The sequence below is a fragment of the Schistocerca piceifrons genome, chromosome 2 (assembly GCF_021461385.2).
Source record: "Schistocerca piceifrons isolate TAMUIC-IGC-003096 chromosome 2, iqSchPice1.1, whole genome shotgun sequence".
In the NCBI taxonomy this organism is placed as follows: Eukaryota; Metazoa; Arthropoda; class Insecta; order Orthoptera; family Acrididae; genus Schistocerca; species Schistocerca piceifrons.
Window position 1 is genome coordinate 22,747,383 of NC_060139.1, and position 17,634 is coordinate 22,765,016.

The 17,634-nt window shown below is 40.3% G+C and overlaps 1 protein-coding gene across 1 annotated transcript in view; it reads left to right on the forward strand.

Annotated features, from left to right (window-relative positions):
• LOC124772873 (brain-specific angiogenesis inhibitor 1-associated protein 2-like) overlaps window positions 1-17,634 on the forward strand; it is a 591,718-nt gene that overhangs the window by 487,667 nt on the left and 86,417 nt on the right. Inside the window, exon 5 of the mRNA XM_047249356.1 lies at window positions 13,969-14,040. Coding sequence (XP_047105312.1) covers window positions 13,969-14,040 — 72 coding nt within the window. The remainder of the gene's footprint in view (window positions 1-13,968; window positions 14,041-17,634) is intronic.

Genomic DNA, 17,634 nt, shown 5'->3' on the forward strand with positions numbered 1-17,634 from the left:
ATTTTATCAACTTTTGTATTAACAACTCCAACATTGTTGTTAACAACATTAATAGCTTTGTTCTGATTGTCTAGCTTTCGTTCAATCTTTTCAGACTGAGCTTCTTGCTTGGCAGACAGAGCTATAATTTCTGCCGATTGACTCTTGATTTCATTAATCAAAACATTCAATAAATCAGTTAAATTCCCGGAGACTACCGGTTTTACTTCCGTAGCTGGTTCCTCAATACATGTTCCCCCGTATTCATCATCAAGGGGTACAGATTTGATTTTCGCTTCCGATTCCGAAACATTTTCTAAAGTTTGGAATTCCATTTCTGCTCTTTGTTGCGTTTCGGCGGTCGCGTCTTTCATGCTAGCCGCCTGCCCCTGAACAATGGGAACCGCCGTGCGCGTTTCCCACTGTTCGACCGATTGTTCCGTATCCAAGTCTACCAAATTTTGGTAATTGTTGCCTTCACTCATTTTAATAATTTTATATATAAATGCTAAATCTCAAATCTAATTAGGATTCCTCACACTATTTATTCTCGCTGACGTAACGGCCTGTACGTAACCAGTACTTTGTTACGAGATTTGCACAATGCCAAATTCGTGTCCAGAACAACCTCAAAACCGAAGATTGTCCTGTCACCAGGTCGCCACGTGTAACCTCCCCCTCACTTACCGACCTTAATGACAGTGAAAAATGAAACCGCGTGTACCTAATGGGAGTTTTGGAAAAGCAATCGTCACCGAAGTTAACCTGTCGGTAAAGAGGGAGGAAAGGGTTACATCTAAATGAAAGGAAATGTGCTAATGAAACTGGTGGAAATTAATTTTGAAAATGGGTAAAGTTAATAAAGAAGGTAAATGTGCAGCCGTTACGTTAACAATTAAGTAGCGGTAATTAGGTATTTGAGGTTTGGGGGAAATCACGGTCGCCAGTCCTAAGGACATTTACTATAGTAACTGAAAAAGAAAGGTTATTACACATATAATTAGCACTAGAAGCGTGGCAACTGAAGGTTGACACGAGTAGTGTGAAAACTGAAAGTTTGTCAGAAGTAATAAATTTCGCTACACCCTGACTTAACTTAGCAAAAGAATTAATAAAACTGGAAAATCGAAAGTTAATTTAGTGACTGAAGTTAATAGTGAGCTTTCTTTCTGAAGCACACCGACATTCAGTAAAATAAGGTTAGTCTTGGACTACCTCAACAATCATTTCAAAAGCTACTTGAATCTACGCAATTTAGAAATAAGAGAATTAACTTTGAACTTGAATTAAATGATTCTGAACAATTAACAATAGTAAAATTTAGTACGTACCAAGCTGAGATGCAGTCACAGGTAAGCTAAAATACGGTAACAAAACTCGCACTCTTAATTTGTGCTTGTGTAATCTAACTATTGTAGCCAGCTAATGCTTGAATTGAACTTTGAAATTAAAGCAGTGAAATCTAATCATATTATTTTAATGCTGGCGTTTGAATTTCAACGACACTCGGGTTCATTTCGGAAAAGGAAGGGACCCTGCTTGGCAATGCAATTGGGACAATGAGCAACAAAGGTTCATGCTAAGTTGCTGTAATTTTGCGAGGCAAATGGAACAATTTGAAAAGCTGAGGTCTGCCATACAGTTCTGAAACTTTACGTGCTTTTAGTCTTCCTTGTTGGTTGATTGAAGGTTTGAAGCCGTCGATCGAGGAGGTGGCGACAGTCACTCATTGTCGGCCGTCGCTGTTGCAGAAGCTGGATGTTGGCGCGCCTTCTTCTCGACACGGTCACCAGGCGAAACGGGCTCTTGATGTGCGCTAGCTAATGCTTCCCGTCCGCGACACCATGTCAGAAACTATCATCGCGAGTCGAGCGCAATTACATGCTGCCAAACCCCGAAAGCGCGGCAACTCGCGGGAGCGTCACACAACACACCTGCTCCACTCGCTACTCCAGCCAGACTCTCACTGTTCTGCCCGCGCTCCACGCGGCAGAGTTAACACTACCAAAGATCCTACACACTTTGATTCGTCACACGACCTATCGACGTAATCGTTCGATAGCAGTTTTCCCTAGGCAAGACCCAGCGTAAAAATACAAATAATATTTACGAAACAAACCAATTATACATCGACATGAGTGCATAAATATATATATATACAAACAGTAAAACAATTACAATATATAAAGAGACAGAAATGTCATATCTTGAGGTAACAAAACAAGGAAAAAAATAATAGTACAATAGATGGAAATAGGAGGATATGCATTTCCGGCGTTACAAACTCTGCAGGTCGTTCTGCAAATTCTTACCATCTTCTGGCGTCACTACTTCGGTATAGACAACTGCATCATCTGTGAATAGCCTTAAAGAGCATCCGACACTTTCTACTAGATCATTTATTTTACTGTATATATTGTAAACGGCAACGGTCCTATCACAATTCCCTGTGATACTCTGAATATTATCTTTACATCCGCCGATTTTGTTCCGTTAGGAGCGATGTGTTGAGTCCTATCTACAAGAAAGTCTTCACTCTAATCGCAAGGCTGCTCCAATAGTCTGTTAGCTCGCTTTTTTTTTTTTTTCATTAAACGACAATGCAGGACGAGCTTTTGAACAGCACGTTCCAAGGCACCGCAGATATGATCAATAATGTTCATGTCTGGGAAATTTGGTGGCCAGTGGAAGGGTTAAAACTGGGAAGAGTGTTCCTGGAGCCACTATGCAGCAATTCTGGACGTTTAGGGTGTCGCACTGTCCTGCTGGATTTGCCCAAGTCCGTCGGAATGCACAATGGACATTAATGGATGCAGGTGATCAGACAGCATACTTACGTACGTGTCACTTGTCAGAGTCGTATCTAGACGTATCAGGAGTCGCATATCACTCCAATTGCACATGCTCCACACCATTACATGGCCTTCACCAGCAGGAACAGTCCCCTGCTTACATGCAGGGTCCATGGATTTATGAGGTTGTCTCCATACGCGTACACGTCCATGCTCTCAATACAATTTTAAACGGGACTCGCGCGACCAGGCAACATGTTTCCAGTCATCAACAGTCCAATGTCAGTGCTGACGGGTCCAGGCGAGGCGTAAAGGTTTGTGTCGTGCAGTCATCAAAGGACACACCAGTGGTCCTTAGTCTCCAAAAGCCTATTTCGATTATGTTTCGTTGAACCGTTCTTACGCTGAAACTTGTTGATGGCCGAGCATTGAAACCGGCAACAATTTGTGGAAGGGTTGCACTTCTGTCACATTGAACGATTCTCTTCAGTCTTCATAGTCCTCTTGCAGGATCTTTTTCCGGCCACAGCGACATCGGAAACTTGAAGATTTACCGTATTCCTGATATTCACGACACACTTCTGAAATGGTCGTGCGGGAAAATCCCCACGTCATTGCTACCTCGAAGATGCTGTATCCCATCCCTCGTGCCGGCCGAAGTGGCCGTGCGGTTAAAGGCGCTGCAGTCTGGAACCGCAAAACCGCTACGGTCGCAGGTTTGAATCCTGCCTCGGGCATGGATGTTTGTGATGTCCTTAGGTTAGTTAGGTTTAACTAGTTCTAAGTTCTAGGGGACTAATGACCTCAGCAGTTGAGTCCCATAGTGCTCAGAGCCATTTGAACCATTTGAACCATCCCTCGTGCGCCGACTATAACACCACGTTCCAACTCACTTAAATTTTGATAGCCTGCCATTGTAGCAGCAGTAACCGATTGGCGGTGGCCGTTGCACCTGTCAAACGGCATGTACCCCCTTTCCCTCCCACCAGCCCCGTTCTCCAGTTCCATTCACAAATGGTACATGGGATGAAAAACTCTCGGAATTTTATGGGCAAGTCTCTGTGTGATGCAACCCTTTTCTGGGACGTCTCTCACAGAAGTTGTTTGAGCATCTCTGCGACAGTCTCTTAGAGCTAAAAAAAACTTGTGACGAGTCGTTCAGTTCTTGTTTGAATAGCCTTTATACATTCAAACATTCCTATTTAGAAAGGATGCCAGGTAGCCAAACAATACGCAAGAATTAGTCGAACGGAGGTTATTTTAAGCGTTTCTCGCACGTAAGTCACACTCACTTATGGTTCTTGCAATGCATCCGAATGTCAGATCTTATACAGGAAGTAAACGATATCTGTATACAGTGTAGGAAAGTGGTGAAAGTGACGTCGAGACGAAAAAATTGATTTAGAACACTTGTGGTGTACCAATTTGGGAAACAAACTCTAATTGACCTACAAAAGTGCAATTTGCATGAAAATACTTTGTGACTGGACGTACTTTAAAAACGTTTTTTATGTCTTGACCACACTTCTATTATTTCCAAACGCACCTCACGCCTTTCGACATTCCGTCATTTCTGAAGACAATATTATGTCAATTATTTAAAATTCTTCATTAGATGGTTTGTATCACGTCAATATCCCCAATATCGGGACAAGTTCATATAGCTGACATAACACACTGCCTTTGAAAATGGCAGAATGTCGAAACATGTAAGGTATTTTCAGAAATAATAAAAGAGTGGTCAAGAGATATGAGAAGTTATTCTTCCGCATATAAAATTTAAAACTTAAGTCTGAGTCACTTTTGTCTCAAGATATTGTGAATTTTAATAGCATTAAATTAACAATTAAGTAGTTTTATTTGTCTTGATTTCTTGATACAAAACTACTTTGCTTGTAAGGGTTAGAGTTAGACCGAATCGTAAACTTAATTAGTTTTTACCTAACGTTTAAAAATGTCTGTTTTCATTACCTTCACGAGAAGTTTATATATAATGTGAACAAACTGGCCGACAAGCCGCAGGCAGAGGACAACGATACGATATTGAAAACCTCCCGCGGCGCGCTTGCGCGGTTACTTAGACGGCTTTTGTAGGCTAATATGAGGTTGTTTACCAGCTTATAGCCGAAAATAATAGATCTGGCGGACAGTGTGCGCAGCAATCTACACTTATTTGCTGGTGATTATGAAGTTTACGGGAAGATGTAATCGTTAAGTGACTGTACGAGTACAAAAGCGGACTTCGACAAAATTGCTAGTTGATGTGATTGAGGCGTACCGCCGTAGAACGATCCTGCCTTGGAGGCGGTTAAGTGGGAGATGTGTCTCAGAGCTGGGTAGTGACAGATGGTGACGCGAAACTGGTCGTGCACGTAGTTTTTGTATCAACCGATGGAGGACAATATTGGATAGGGGGACTGTGATTTTAGTTTCGATTGTGCCCACTAGAGTGCACTAAAGTAACAGAATGGTTTTCATAAACTGTTCTAGTATTTTCATGAAGTGTTATTATTTCTTTTTGTCTATGTAAAATGTTATAAATGTGTTTTAGCAGTATGACTGATGCGTGAGTGTGGATTAAGGTTAATATGAAGATATTGTTTAACGAGTTATGTAGTAAGATTTAGTGTGGGAACATTTGGAAGAAGTATGGATATGGACAAAGGGGATTTTTGTAGAATAGATTTGTAAAGTAAGTTTATGGTAAAGGGAAAGTTATTTCTGGTATAAATAACAATAGTAAATAACTTTATGCATAAACAAAACTTCAACATATTAGATAATTACGTTGGTAAAAAGTGCAGTCATTAGGTTTACTATTTTGCGATTGGTTATGGATGAAAAGCGCGGACTGACGCGGGAGAATGTTGTTTTGCTATTGGCTGTTAAGTAAACTGACCAATGGTAAAGCAATATTTTTCGCGCGCCTTTCTCTGTTGCTAGAGAAGACTTAGAGCATCCTAGAGAAGGAGTCGAAGGCTAGCCATGAAAGAGATCGGTCGTGTGCAGTAGTAGTTCCGATGGAAATGATAAGTTGTAGGATCTAGCAGTGTTTCATACATCAAAAGTGTTGGAAATTGACGGCATAATTATTCCGATGGGCGTGTAGAAATTTCGGAATTTTTAAGTGAATTTTGTGACGAGAAAAGACATATATTCCGCGTGGCGTATTGAGCAGGTCGGTGGCTAAAAACTGTGTTTGCATTTGGTACCGACAGACTTAGTATTTGGCGAGCATTCTCAGTCAAAAACAATCAGTATTTTTGTCGCTATTACGTTTTCGGGAAATGCAACACCATAAACTTGCTAACGTGAGTGAAAGGGATTATAAGTGACTGTGTTAAGACTAGCACGGGCTTGGCAGTGATACTTGTTCACCTAAGTTTCAGAATATATTAATTGAGGACAAAATTTCCAACCTTTTTAAGTGTTTCTCCCGAAACGTAGATTAGTGACTTAAATTGCAGCCTGGTTCACGTCGAAGTACATTACGTTTCACTCGGCTTTCCTATTGATGATCTCCTGAGACAATGTTCACAGGTAGGTGTAGGTCCGTCGTAAAGGGACGGAAAGAACTGCGCCGCCGCATGATGAATGGCAGCTATCCCTAAATTTAGAATAATGTAAGTTAACGTAGATGAGTCGGAAAAATGATGGGATAATGTTCGAGTATGGCATTAGTAGTGGTTGCTTGACTCTGTTACGTCGTTTAGAGATGTGGGCGCAACGTTGCAAAGCGGTATGTAATGGACCGAACATGTGAAGTTTGTGGTAGGGATGGTCAATGGTCGGCTTCGGTTTTATTGGGAGAATTTTGAGAGAGTGTGTTTCATCTGTAAAGGAGACGGCATATAGGACTCTAGTGCGACCTGTTCCTCAGTACTGAAAGAGTGTTTGGTATCGGCACCAAGTCGGATTACAGGAAGACATCGAGACAAGTCGGAGGCGGGCTCAAATCGGAATCTCTGCATAAAAGGCGAAGTTCTTTTCGAGAAAGACTACTGACAAACTTTAGAGTACCGGCATTTGAAGTTGACGCAGAACGATTCTACTTCCACCAACGTACATTTAGCGTAAGGACCACGAATATAAGATAAAAGATATTACGGCTGATACGAAGGCATATAGACATTCGTGTTTCCCTCACTGTATTTTCGAGTGGAACACGAAGGTAAATGACTAGTTGTGTTACAGGGTACCCTCTGCCACGCCCCGTAAGGTAACTTCCGGAGCATGTATGTAGATGCAGAAGTGTACAAATCAAATTCCTCAACTTCCCTTACATCAATGTGGTACGTTGCAACTAGCTTTCTTTTACAGCCCGTACCATTTCATTCTCTGGGTAGAGCAAACTGTTCAAGTAATGTTACATGTAGGGTCAGGGACGTTTCAGCCAAATACTACAGGAGATGGTAGTGGGTATCTCAGTTTGGAATATCATCCAATACTGTTTCTCGGCGAGTTAAAGTCCTTCGCCAGAAGGTAATGGAAGTGACACACATAGAAACATCGCGCCATTTCGTCAAACTCACTACGCGGGAAAATCAGGAGCGCCGTAAGCCTATTAGCCCAATTGGGAACATATTAGAGGCGATTTGCAGTTCAGGTATTGGCCTTACAACCAAGGGAAACCTCTTGAAAAGGTTCCTCGGAACTGAGGATGGGAGCTACCGGGTGGTTATAATTAATGTGAAGCGATCGCAGAGGTCCAGTGTGTGATGTAATTAACGCATTAGGATGTCTACCAAATTTTGCTGCCTTACGATAATTACAGCCTACACTGGAGCTCTGCAAGCAACTGCACTTTCATTATAACCACCCGCTATTTTTAATTTGATTCTGCGACACTATGTACCACACGAAAAAAGGAAAGAACATAGTGCATTTGTTTAATAGAATTCTTGTTCGAAATGTGCAGTGCACCCATGTCATTACCTATCACAAGCAAAGCATCTGACTACACCACGTCTAAATTTAAGTGGTAATCCCGTCTTAAACCATTGTAGGCATTTCTGCACACATTATTAATATCCCCTGCCGTCAGAATGAAATTTTCACTCTGTAGCGGAGTGTGCGCTGGTATGAAAATTCCTGACAGATTAAAACTGTGTGCCGGCCCGAGTCACGAACTCCACATTTTTGCCTCTCAAGGGCAAGTGCTTTACAGACTGACCGAGAAAGCACTTGACCACAACAGGCTAAGATCCGATGTTCGGGTCTCTGTCCGCCACATACTTTTAATCAGCTGGGAAGTTCCATCCCCTGCAGTATTTTTTATTGTGTTTGTATGCGAATGTCAGTCCCAGAAGCTACTGTAGGGCTTTTGATAAAGTTTTCAGTAATATACAAACCTATCCACGACGCAGGTTTGTGTCTATAATTTATAAAATATTCGTCCAGGTTGGCTGAACTACGATGAATTAAACGTTCTCCGGCGCGTTTTACACTTCGTATGTGGAAGCTAATCTCAGCAACTACTTCAAGGATTTTGACACGATTTTCACTAATGAATAGGTTGACTGACATGGAAGGTTTGTGTGTACAAGTTCTTACCGGTACGCGAGTGATACACATCAAAAAAATTTTTGCATCACCCCGGTTCCCTGAACTACTGAATATACACGTGAAGTGTGGATATTGTATCACAGACATAGTCCCTTTGACTGTTCAGAGATGTCACTAAACCCGCCCAAATATGTAAACACCCATGCATGAGCAGCGTCTATTAGACGGAGTAGGTCCGACAGCCGATCGGTTCCCGTCATTCCACCAGGAAGGAGGTACACTACTCGTGTTGTCTGTAGCTCAACCATGCATAGACGGTCAATACTGCGGTTCGATCGCGTCCACATTATTACGTTCTGCCAGGAAGGGCTCTCAAAAAGGGAAGTGTCCAGGAGTCCCGGAGTGAACCAAAGCGATGTTGTTCGGACATGGAGGAGACAGAGAGACAGGTTTCAGACAGATTACATAACGGTAAGACATAGATTTAGGAACCATGTTTTAAATTGTAGGACATTCTCAGGGGCAGATGTGGACTCTGACCACAATTTATTGGTTATGAACTGTAGATTAAAACTGAAGAAACTGCAGAAAGGTGGGCATTTAAGGAAATGGGAACTGGATAAACTGACAGAACTATGGGTTGTAGACAATTTCATTGAGAGCATAAGGGAACGATTGAAAGGAATGAGGGAAAGAAATAAAGAAGACTAGGAATTGGTAGCTTCGAGGGATGAAATAGTGAAGGCAGCAGAGGATCAAGTAGGTAAAAAGACGAGGACTAGTAGAAATCCTTGGGTAACACAAGAAACATTGAATTTAATCGATGAAAGGAGAAAATAAAAAAATGCAGTAAATGAAGCAGGCGAAAAGGAATACAAACGTCTCAAAAATGAGATCCACAGGAAGTGCAAAATGGTTAAGCAGGGATTACTAGAAGACAAATGTAAGGATGTAGAGGCATATCTCACTAGGGGTATGATAGGTACTGCCTACAGGAAAATTAAAGAGACCTTTGGAGAAAAGAGAGCCACTTGTATGAATATCAAGAGCTCAGATGGAAACCCAGTTCTAAGCAAAGAAGGGAAAGCAGAAAGGTGGAGGGAGTATATAGAGGGTCTATACAAGGGCGATGTACTTGAGGACAATATTATGGAAATGGAAGAGGATGTAGATGAAGATGAAATGGATGATATGATACTGCGTGAAGAGTTTGACAGAGTACTGAAAGACCTAAGCCAAAACAAGGCCCCGGGAGTAGACAACATTCTATTAGAACTACTGACAGCCTTGGGAGAGCCAGTCCTGACAAAACTCTACCATCTGGTGAGCAAGATGTATGAGACAGGCGAAATACTCTCAGACTTCAAGAAGAATATAATAATTCCAATCCCAAAGAAAGCAGGTGTTGACAGATGTGAAAATTACCAAACTATCAGTTTAATAAGTCACAGCTGCAAAATACTAAAACGAATTCCTTACAGACGAGTGGAAAAACTGGTAGAAGCCGACCTCGGGGAAGATCAGTTTGGATTCTGTAGAAATATTGGAACACGTGAGGCAATACTGACCCTACGACTTATCTTAGAAGATAGATTAAGGAAAGGCAAACCTACGTTTCTAGCACTTGTAGACTTAGAGAAAGCTTTTGAAAATGTGGACTGAAATACTCTCTTTCAAATTCTAAAGGTGGCAGAGGTAAAACACAGGGAGCGAAGGCTATTTGCAATTTGTACAGAAACCAGATGGCAGTTATAAGAGTCGAGGGGCATGAAAGGGAAGCGTTGGTTGGGAAGGGAGTGAGACAGGGTTGTAGCCTATATCCGATGTTATTCAATCTGCTTATTGAGCAAGCAGTAAAGGAAACAAAAGAAAAATTCGGAGTAGGTATTAAAATCCATGGAGAAGAAATCAAAACTTTGAGGTTCACCGATGACATTGTAATTCTGTCAGAGACAGCAAAAGACGTGGAAGAGCAGTTGAACGGAATGGACAGTGTCTTGAAAGGAGGATATAAGATGAACATCAACAAGAGTAAAACGAGGGTAATGGAATGTAGTCGGATTAAATCGGGTGATGCTGAGGGAATTAGATTAGGAAATGAGATGCTTAAAGTAGCAAATGAGTTTTGCCATTTGGGAAGCAAAATAGTGATGACGCTCGAAGTAGAGTGGATGTAAAATGTAGACTGGCAATGGCAAGGAAAGCGTTTCTGAAGAAGAGAAATTTGTTAACATTGATTATAGATTTAAGTGTCAGGAAGTCTTTTGTGAAAGTATTTGTATGGAGTGCACCCTGTATGGAAGTGGAACATGAACGATAAATAGTTTGGACAAGAAGAGAATAGAAGCTTTCGAAATGTGGTGCTACGAAAGAATGCTGAAGATTAGATGGGTAGATCACATAACTAAAGAGGAGGCATTGAATAGAATTGGGGAGAAGAGGAGTTTGTGGCACAACTTGACTAGAAGAAGGGATCGGTTGGTAGGACATGTTCTGAGGCATCAAGGGATCAGCAATTTAGTACTGGAGGGCAGCGTGGATGGTAAAAGCCGTAAAGGGAGACCAAGAGATGAATACACTAAGCAGATTCAGAAGGATGTAGGCTGCAGTAGGTACTGGGAGATGAAGAAGCTTGCACAGGATAGAGTAGCATGGAGAGCTGCATCAAGCCAGTCTCAGGACTGATGACCACAACAACAACAATAACAACATTACGATAGTCATTGTATCAGACAAATTAAAATATTATTCACCAGTTAATCAAACATATGTGTATTCCTATTAGGTAACGTCATGCTACTGTACTACATTCACAGTAATTAGACCGTGAAAACCTCCCTCCAACTGAATTAAATCCTAACGAATGAACATAAAGACATCTAGGCGTATTTACGTATCCAGGGGTCCATCCACACTTCCATGGAGCATAAAACCTGGTACGAGACGTGCCTCTCCTGTTGCACGTCCCAAGTCTCTCGAGACTCCTCTCACAATGAGCTCTTGGCTTTTAGTTTCTAGCAGGCTGACGTTCCTTTGCCTCCAACTGCTCAATTCCGAAATAAATCAATGGGCGGCTGCCAAATCCCCCACCACAACCAGGCCTCATTTCCTTGGATTAAAACTATATTATATATATTAATTTTTCACGAGAGGTACGTCTCCCTACATTAAACATGTGTGTTTTTCCTTTTTACTCGTAATTATTAAATTAGAACCCTCTCTGTGCTTATAACTCTTATATAACTGTCGATTTCGCGCTAGGGACTGTTCCCACAGCTCCTTCAGTTGTGATTCAGTTCTACTTGCTTAACGCTCTTCTGATATCTTGAACAGAGTCTTTATTTCATGTCTGGAAATATAAAATAAATTACCTCCTCGTTCGATACGAGAAATAAACTTACCAAATCACGATGACAATTGGACTAAGGTAGATTCCATTATTGACTACAATATACAATGGCTTAAAAAATATTTCTAGAATGAGAAAATGTTAAAAAAATTATAGCTGGAAGTTAGTTTGATGTACAAGAATGTCGGAAGATTATTCGATTGTGTGTGAATTCATAAGGGACCAAACTGCTGTGGTCATCGGTCCCTAGACTTGCACACTACTTAAACTAACTTATGCTAAGATCAACACACACACACACACGCTCGAGAGAGGACTCGAACCTCCTGCGGGCGGGACCGCGAGATCCGTGACATGGTGCCTCAAACCACGCGGCCTGACCGCGCGTCAATGTCGGAAGAAGAAAAACCATACAATAAAAGTGGAACTTCAATGGACGATGCTAAAAAATGTGCTTTGTAATTGTGATTCCTTACAACGTGGAGCAACTGAATAACAAGCTGCCTCAGTCGAAATTTAAGCGCCTATATAAACAAATTTCTGAGATAATCTTATGAATGTAAGTTCTGATGGCCTTAATGTAATCAATTGTTGCAAATTAATCTGGAGGATTTAAGCGTGAAATTTAAAATCACACTACTGAGTTGAAAGGACGTTATATTAACCAAGCAAACAGTACGTTATCCTCGATGAAATACCTGTAAGAAGACTGTTCCTTTGCTAAAATTCGAAACGACAAGTGAGTAGGTTTTTCACAGCGTTTTCACTAAAGAACCCTTATAGATCAGAACATTCTGATACGCTTTGAAGACATCTAATGCAAGTGATAGGTGCAGAAAATCGGTGTAGCTTTTACAGAGTTATTTTTGCCACAGAAAGATCTATTTTATTGTCATCTATTACAGACTGGTTTTCCGTATCCGCTTAAATGGTGATTTTTGATGATACCGATATCAAGCGGTGTAGAACTTTTAGCGTTTTCTAGTTCTGCTTGTTCACGGTAATATATATTTTTATCTCAATGCTGTCTTCACATGTCACTCAAGATCATTTTTTTGCTTATATATGTTATATAGCTTTTAATCACATACGGCTCAATGGTACCCAACGTGATCATATAAGGTAGAGATCCGTTCCATTCCCTTTAACGGTGCTGTTTTTCTGTGATTTTCCTACACCACAACATGCAAATACCAAATGGTTCTTTCAACGTGGTTTGAGGGAAAGACAATATCGAAAGGTTTATAACTTGAAGTGTGGTGTGGCACATATTTATTAAAAAGTAAGAGAGCAATTTATCACGAAATCAATTTTTTTTGGAATTGATATATTATCAAATCAAAGTCTGTGAACTTATTAATCTTTACAGATCACGTTATTACTTCCGTATTGCCTTATAACAATAATTTCACAATAGCGGTTTCGGTATTTTATTGCGACCTTCAGATGTGATTAACCCACTAACAGTTTCGTCATTATATATTGTAATTTAAGTTATGGACTTTGAACATAATAAAATAATATAAAATACGTCAATCAATAATGGATCATGTCGACACATAGTAGAAGTGAATTCGCCCCTTGATGTTCAAAGCATATGACTTGAATTTCTACTGTATATATCGCGACGAAGCTGTTAGTGGATTAATTGCCACATCTGAAGATGGAAACAAATTGAAAAAACTGGTAATGTGAAATAATGGTTGAGGGGCGATCTTGACTAATAAATAAACGAAATCAAGAAGTAAAGAAATTAATGTGTGTGGGAAGAAATCTCTAAGAACAAGAGACACGGCTAAGGCATCTAGGAATAGGCAACTAGGTAAAGGAAGGTGTTGTAGGAAAGTCAGGATCTACTGGTTATATGATAAAAAAAGTCCGTTTGTGAGCCTGTTTTATTGTGTCTACGAGTGTACTTCTTCCGGTTGAGTGCCAGCTTCGAGAGATGACAAAACCGTTAACGTTGATGCTAAAAGCAAGACAGAACTTGTGTTTGCATTGCATACGTTTTATGAATCGTATGCGAGCGGATAAAAACTGAAGACGCAGAATGAATGGAACGCACAGTTTAGTAAGAGCAGCTTAAGTCGATTACCCATATAGTTTTAGCAGTTACGTTGATAATTTTTGTTCTCTGAATGTCGTTCGGCGTCAGTCTGAACTCAATTTTAATATATATTACATTATTCGTCAGTTAATAAAAGGTACTACAATGCGACTGTGGATAGTTAATAACCTAGGAAATACAATCGTTATTCTTACATGTTACTTTTTTATTATCCAATACACTAATAAAATGAATACATACAAATAATTAGCTAATGTTTCCTACTCCTGTTACAGTTGAAAGCCTTCTACGTTGACCTCCTCGTCCCACTGGAAACTAACCTCGAAAAGGACACCAAAGTCGTACAGGTGAGTGAAATGAACACTTTATTCATATTTATGGTCTAGTTCTAATCAGGACCAGAAAATTAAACATTTCAAAAGTATGAGTGTACATTACTTAATGGAACTATATTGGTGACGGTTGGGACTAGTATAAGGAACAGAGCTTCCGGTTTCTCTCTCTGACGGACTGTTTTCTCCGCATTTTCTGTGAGTATGGATCATGAAAAGTGAGTCACAAGTCTGGGGAAACTTTTCTGGGAGAAAGCCAATTATAAAACGATTTTTTGTGTCTCATGCACAATTTTTTTCTTAAAGCAGAAAATAACTTCCAGCAAACTTTTGACAAGAGCAGATGTTTTCCAGTATTACAGACTATCTCAGAGTATGAATTGTTTCGATTTGTATAGACTAGTGTGTGAGTGACACCTGAGGGATGGGAATCGATTTTGGCCTTCGTTAACGAACTATTTCAGCACTCGCCTGCGGATTATTACGCAAATAAATTTGGAAGAAATGAAAAAAAAAACTACAGTGTGCATTTAAATTTCCCACCACATACACTAATAGTGGAAAAAGCCTTTCTTTTAGGAATAATCTGTAGTATACTTTCTGTCTGTTGAAACAGTATGATCACACAGTCGCGAGATATTTAGTCAGTTGTTTGTGGGGTTTTAATGACGATTCAGTTTTCTTATTATTTAAGACTCTTTCTTTCCACTTCTGCTTTCATTATGTCCGCCCATGGTAGTTGAGTGGTCAGCGCGAATGAGTGTCATACCTAACGGCCCGAGTTCGATTCCCAGCTGGGTCGGAGATTTTCTCCACTCAGGGATTGAGTGTTGTGTTATCCTTATCATCACCATTTCATCCCCAACGACACGCAAGTCGCCGAAGTGGCGTCAACTCGAAACACTTGCACCAGGAGAGCGTTCTACCCGACAGGGGGCCCTAGCCACAAGGCATTTCCATTTACTTTCATTATTAGCTTAGCTGCGTTCGTCAGAAATGTAACTGACCTATCTTGAAGTATGAAGTAGTAGCCTTCCAGGACTTTATTCAATAAATTCAGTTTCTTGATAGAGTATGTTTCTGATTTCCTACCTATACATGTTCCACCCGAATCTTTCCCCCATTTCTAATTTTAGCCTATAGTAGTAAATGAGTTTTTATAGGTTCGGTACCTTGAATCTGAGTGAAAACGCAGAAGATAGTCGTTGTATTTTGAAATTTGTTCACAAAAAGGGATATATGCATATAAAGTTGTCAAACAGGATTTGTAATGTTAGTCTTTCGGCTAAGTAGACCACGACAAAACTGATGTTCCCACGCTGCCCGGTGAATGAGGATGCAAACGCAGCTTAATTTTTAACAATTAAACACGCTGACCACACTGGAAACATCTGATCCTGTTTCTATTTGTTGGTTTCGAAATGTATTTCCTTTTACGAAAAAAGGTATAAATCTGTGGAAGTTCTACATCTACATATTTACTTCGAAATAATTCGTAAGCACTGTTCAGTACACGACGAGGGGTATGTATGACCAGTATTATCAAGTTTCTTTCTTATCCCAACACGTGTTAAACTACATTAAATTACTGGTTGTATAGTTCTGTATGTGGCCTAATCTGTCTTCATTCTCATCATCTCTAAGCGAGAGATCCGATGGAACCAGCATATTTGTCGAACAGTCTTTCTCGGAAACAGGCTCTCTAAATTTGCCAAATATTCTTTCATGTCAACTTCGCTGTCTCTCTTCCAAAGGTTCTTATTGTTATCCCCCGAGCACTCCTGTTATACTATCGTACGAGCTACTGCACAGTTACTCGATACGCTGAACTATATTCCAGAATCGATTTTCTCACGGTCGGGGTAAAAAAAATGCACAAAGATTCTCCGTATTATCCTATCTTTCGGAAATTTAGGTGCTGTTTTGGAACAACTCAGTCATTGGACGTCTTCAGCTCCAGTGAAATGTCGTCCTTCGCAAAACACTTTTGGTGCTCAGGGCCACGTGAAATGCTTTCCTGGTCTGTGGGTTGCTGACCAGTGTTCTGTAGCAACTCATCTTAGCTTTCCTTTAGCTCCTTGCTGAATTACCTTCCTTATACACATCCGTACAGTGGGACGCGACTCGGAGTTTAGCTGGTTCGAATCCTGGTGGTGGATGAAATGTTCACTGTCGGTATTTGGAAAGCAAGCAGAGAAGAGGTGGTGGCGTAAAGTTTCTGATCACCAGTCTTTGCGCCAATGTCCTGGATTAAATACAAAACCCATCCGCAACGTCTCACGAAATGAAGGCATCTGACACTTTTGTGGGACGTTAAGCTCGACGGTTGCTAATCGAGACGAATGGGTTATGAGGCGTTACTGTGTTTCATCCTCTACTTCTCATCGTCATAAAACACAAACATAACATGACACGCATCCATTACGCTTACCAAGTTTCTAGAAGCACGCATAAGACACAGCTCTCATACATCCACAAGGAAAGGGGCCAAAGTGCGCGGAGAAAGAACACCCCTTCCGACAGGCTGCTTAACGCTCCCCGTGGTTCATGCCAGCCAACGACGTCGTAAAACATTTACAGTCAACACAAATGAGTTTTCCGTCGGTGCTTCCCTGAATATTATAGTACTGTTAAATAGAGAACACTTCCTAATGCTCTGCAAAGTTATGTTTATTTGGTCACTCTCGGCTTTCGGCTTATTAGGCCATCTTCAGGTGACAACTGAATATCGCAAACACAGATAAAGTTACGTGCGACATATACAGTTATTGTTTATACAGAACATACAAATATGAATGTAAAGCGTTTACATAAGAAATATTTACATATTCTGACACATAGAAGTAGTTACATTAACGAAAAAAGGGAATCAAAGTTTTTTAATGTGGAAATACACTTAACAACAGATGAAAAATAGCGTTGAAATTAGAATTTTAACAAAAGCTTAATTTAACACAGCGGAGAAAGGAAACTGACTATTGCCATTTGATATGAAGCTGGCATTCAGTGACATAAGTTTGTTGATTTCCAATAGTATAATCTATTTGCTTTTCTTAACAACTTAAAACTTTATAAGCTACGTCATATGAGTGATTTGTTAAAAGATGATCAGCAATCCTTCTTTCATAATCTCCAGCTTGTCTCATGTTCATCCAACTTATCTACCACAACTCTGCCTGACTAGCCAATATAGACTTTTCCAGTGTTTGCACTTGATTTGTTACGCACTACATCGGGCCAAGGGAGCCAGTTCGTCTTTATTATTGAATAAAAATTTAGATTCGCTGTTGGTATTACAAATTCAGGTTTTTAGTTACGAGACTTTAATTTTTTTACGAAAATAAATAACATTTTGACAATATATGTTTATAGTCCGGAACCACGACTACAACATTTAAACTCCCAACAAAAGAAAATTCTGTTTACTATGGAGTTGGGAGATTCTTTTATAAGTTTATTGAACCTTAAAATAGATATTAGCACTTGTTTAGCATTTACAGAAAAACAATAGCTAAAGATACGCTAATCCCTGCAAGTTCCCAGCAGTCACACAGCCACAAACATGCAGCTTTCCATTCGATGATGCATCGCCTCGCATCTGTTCCATTG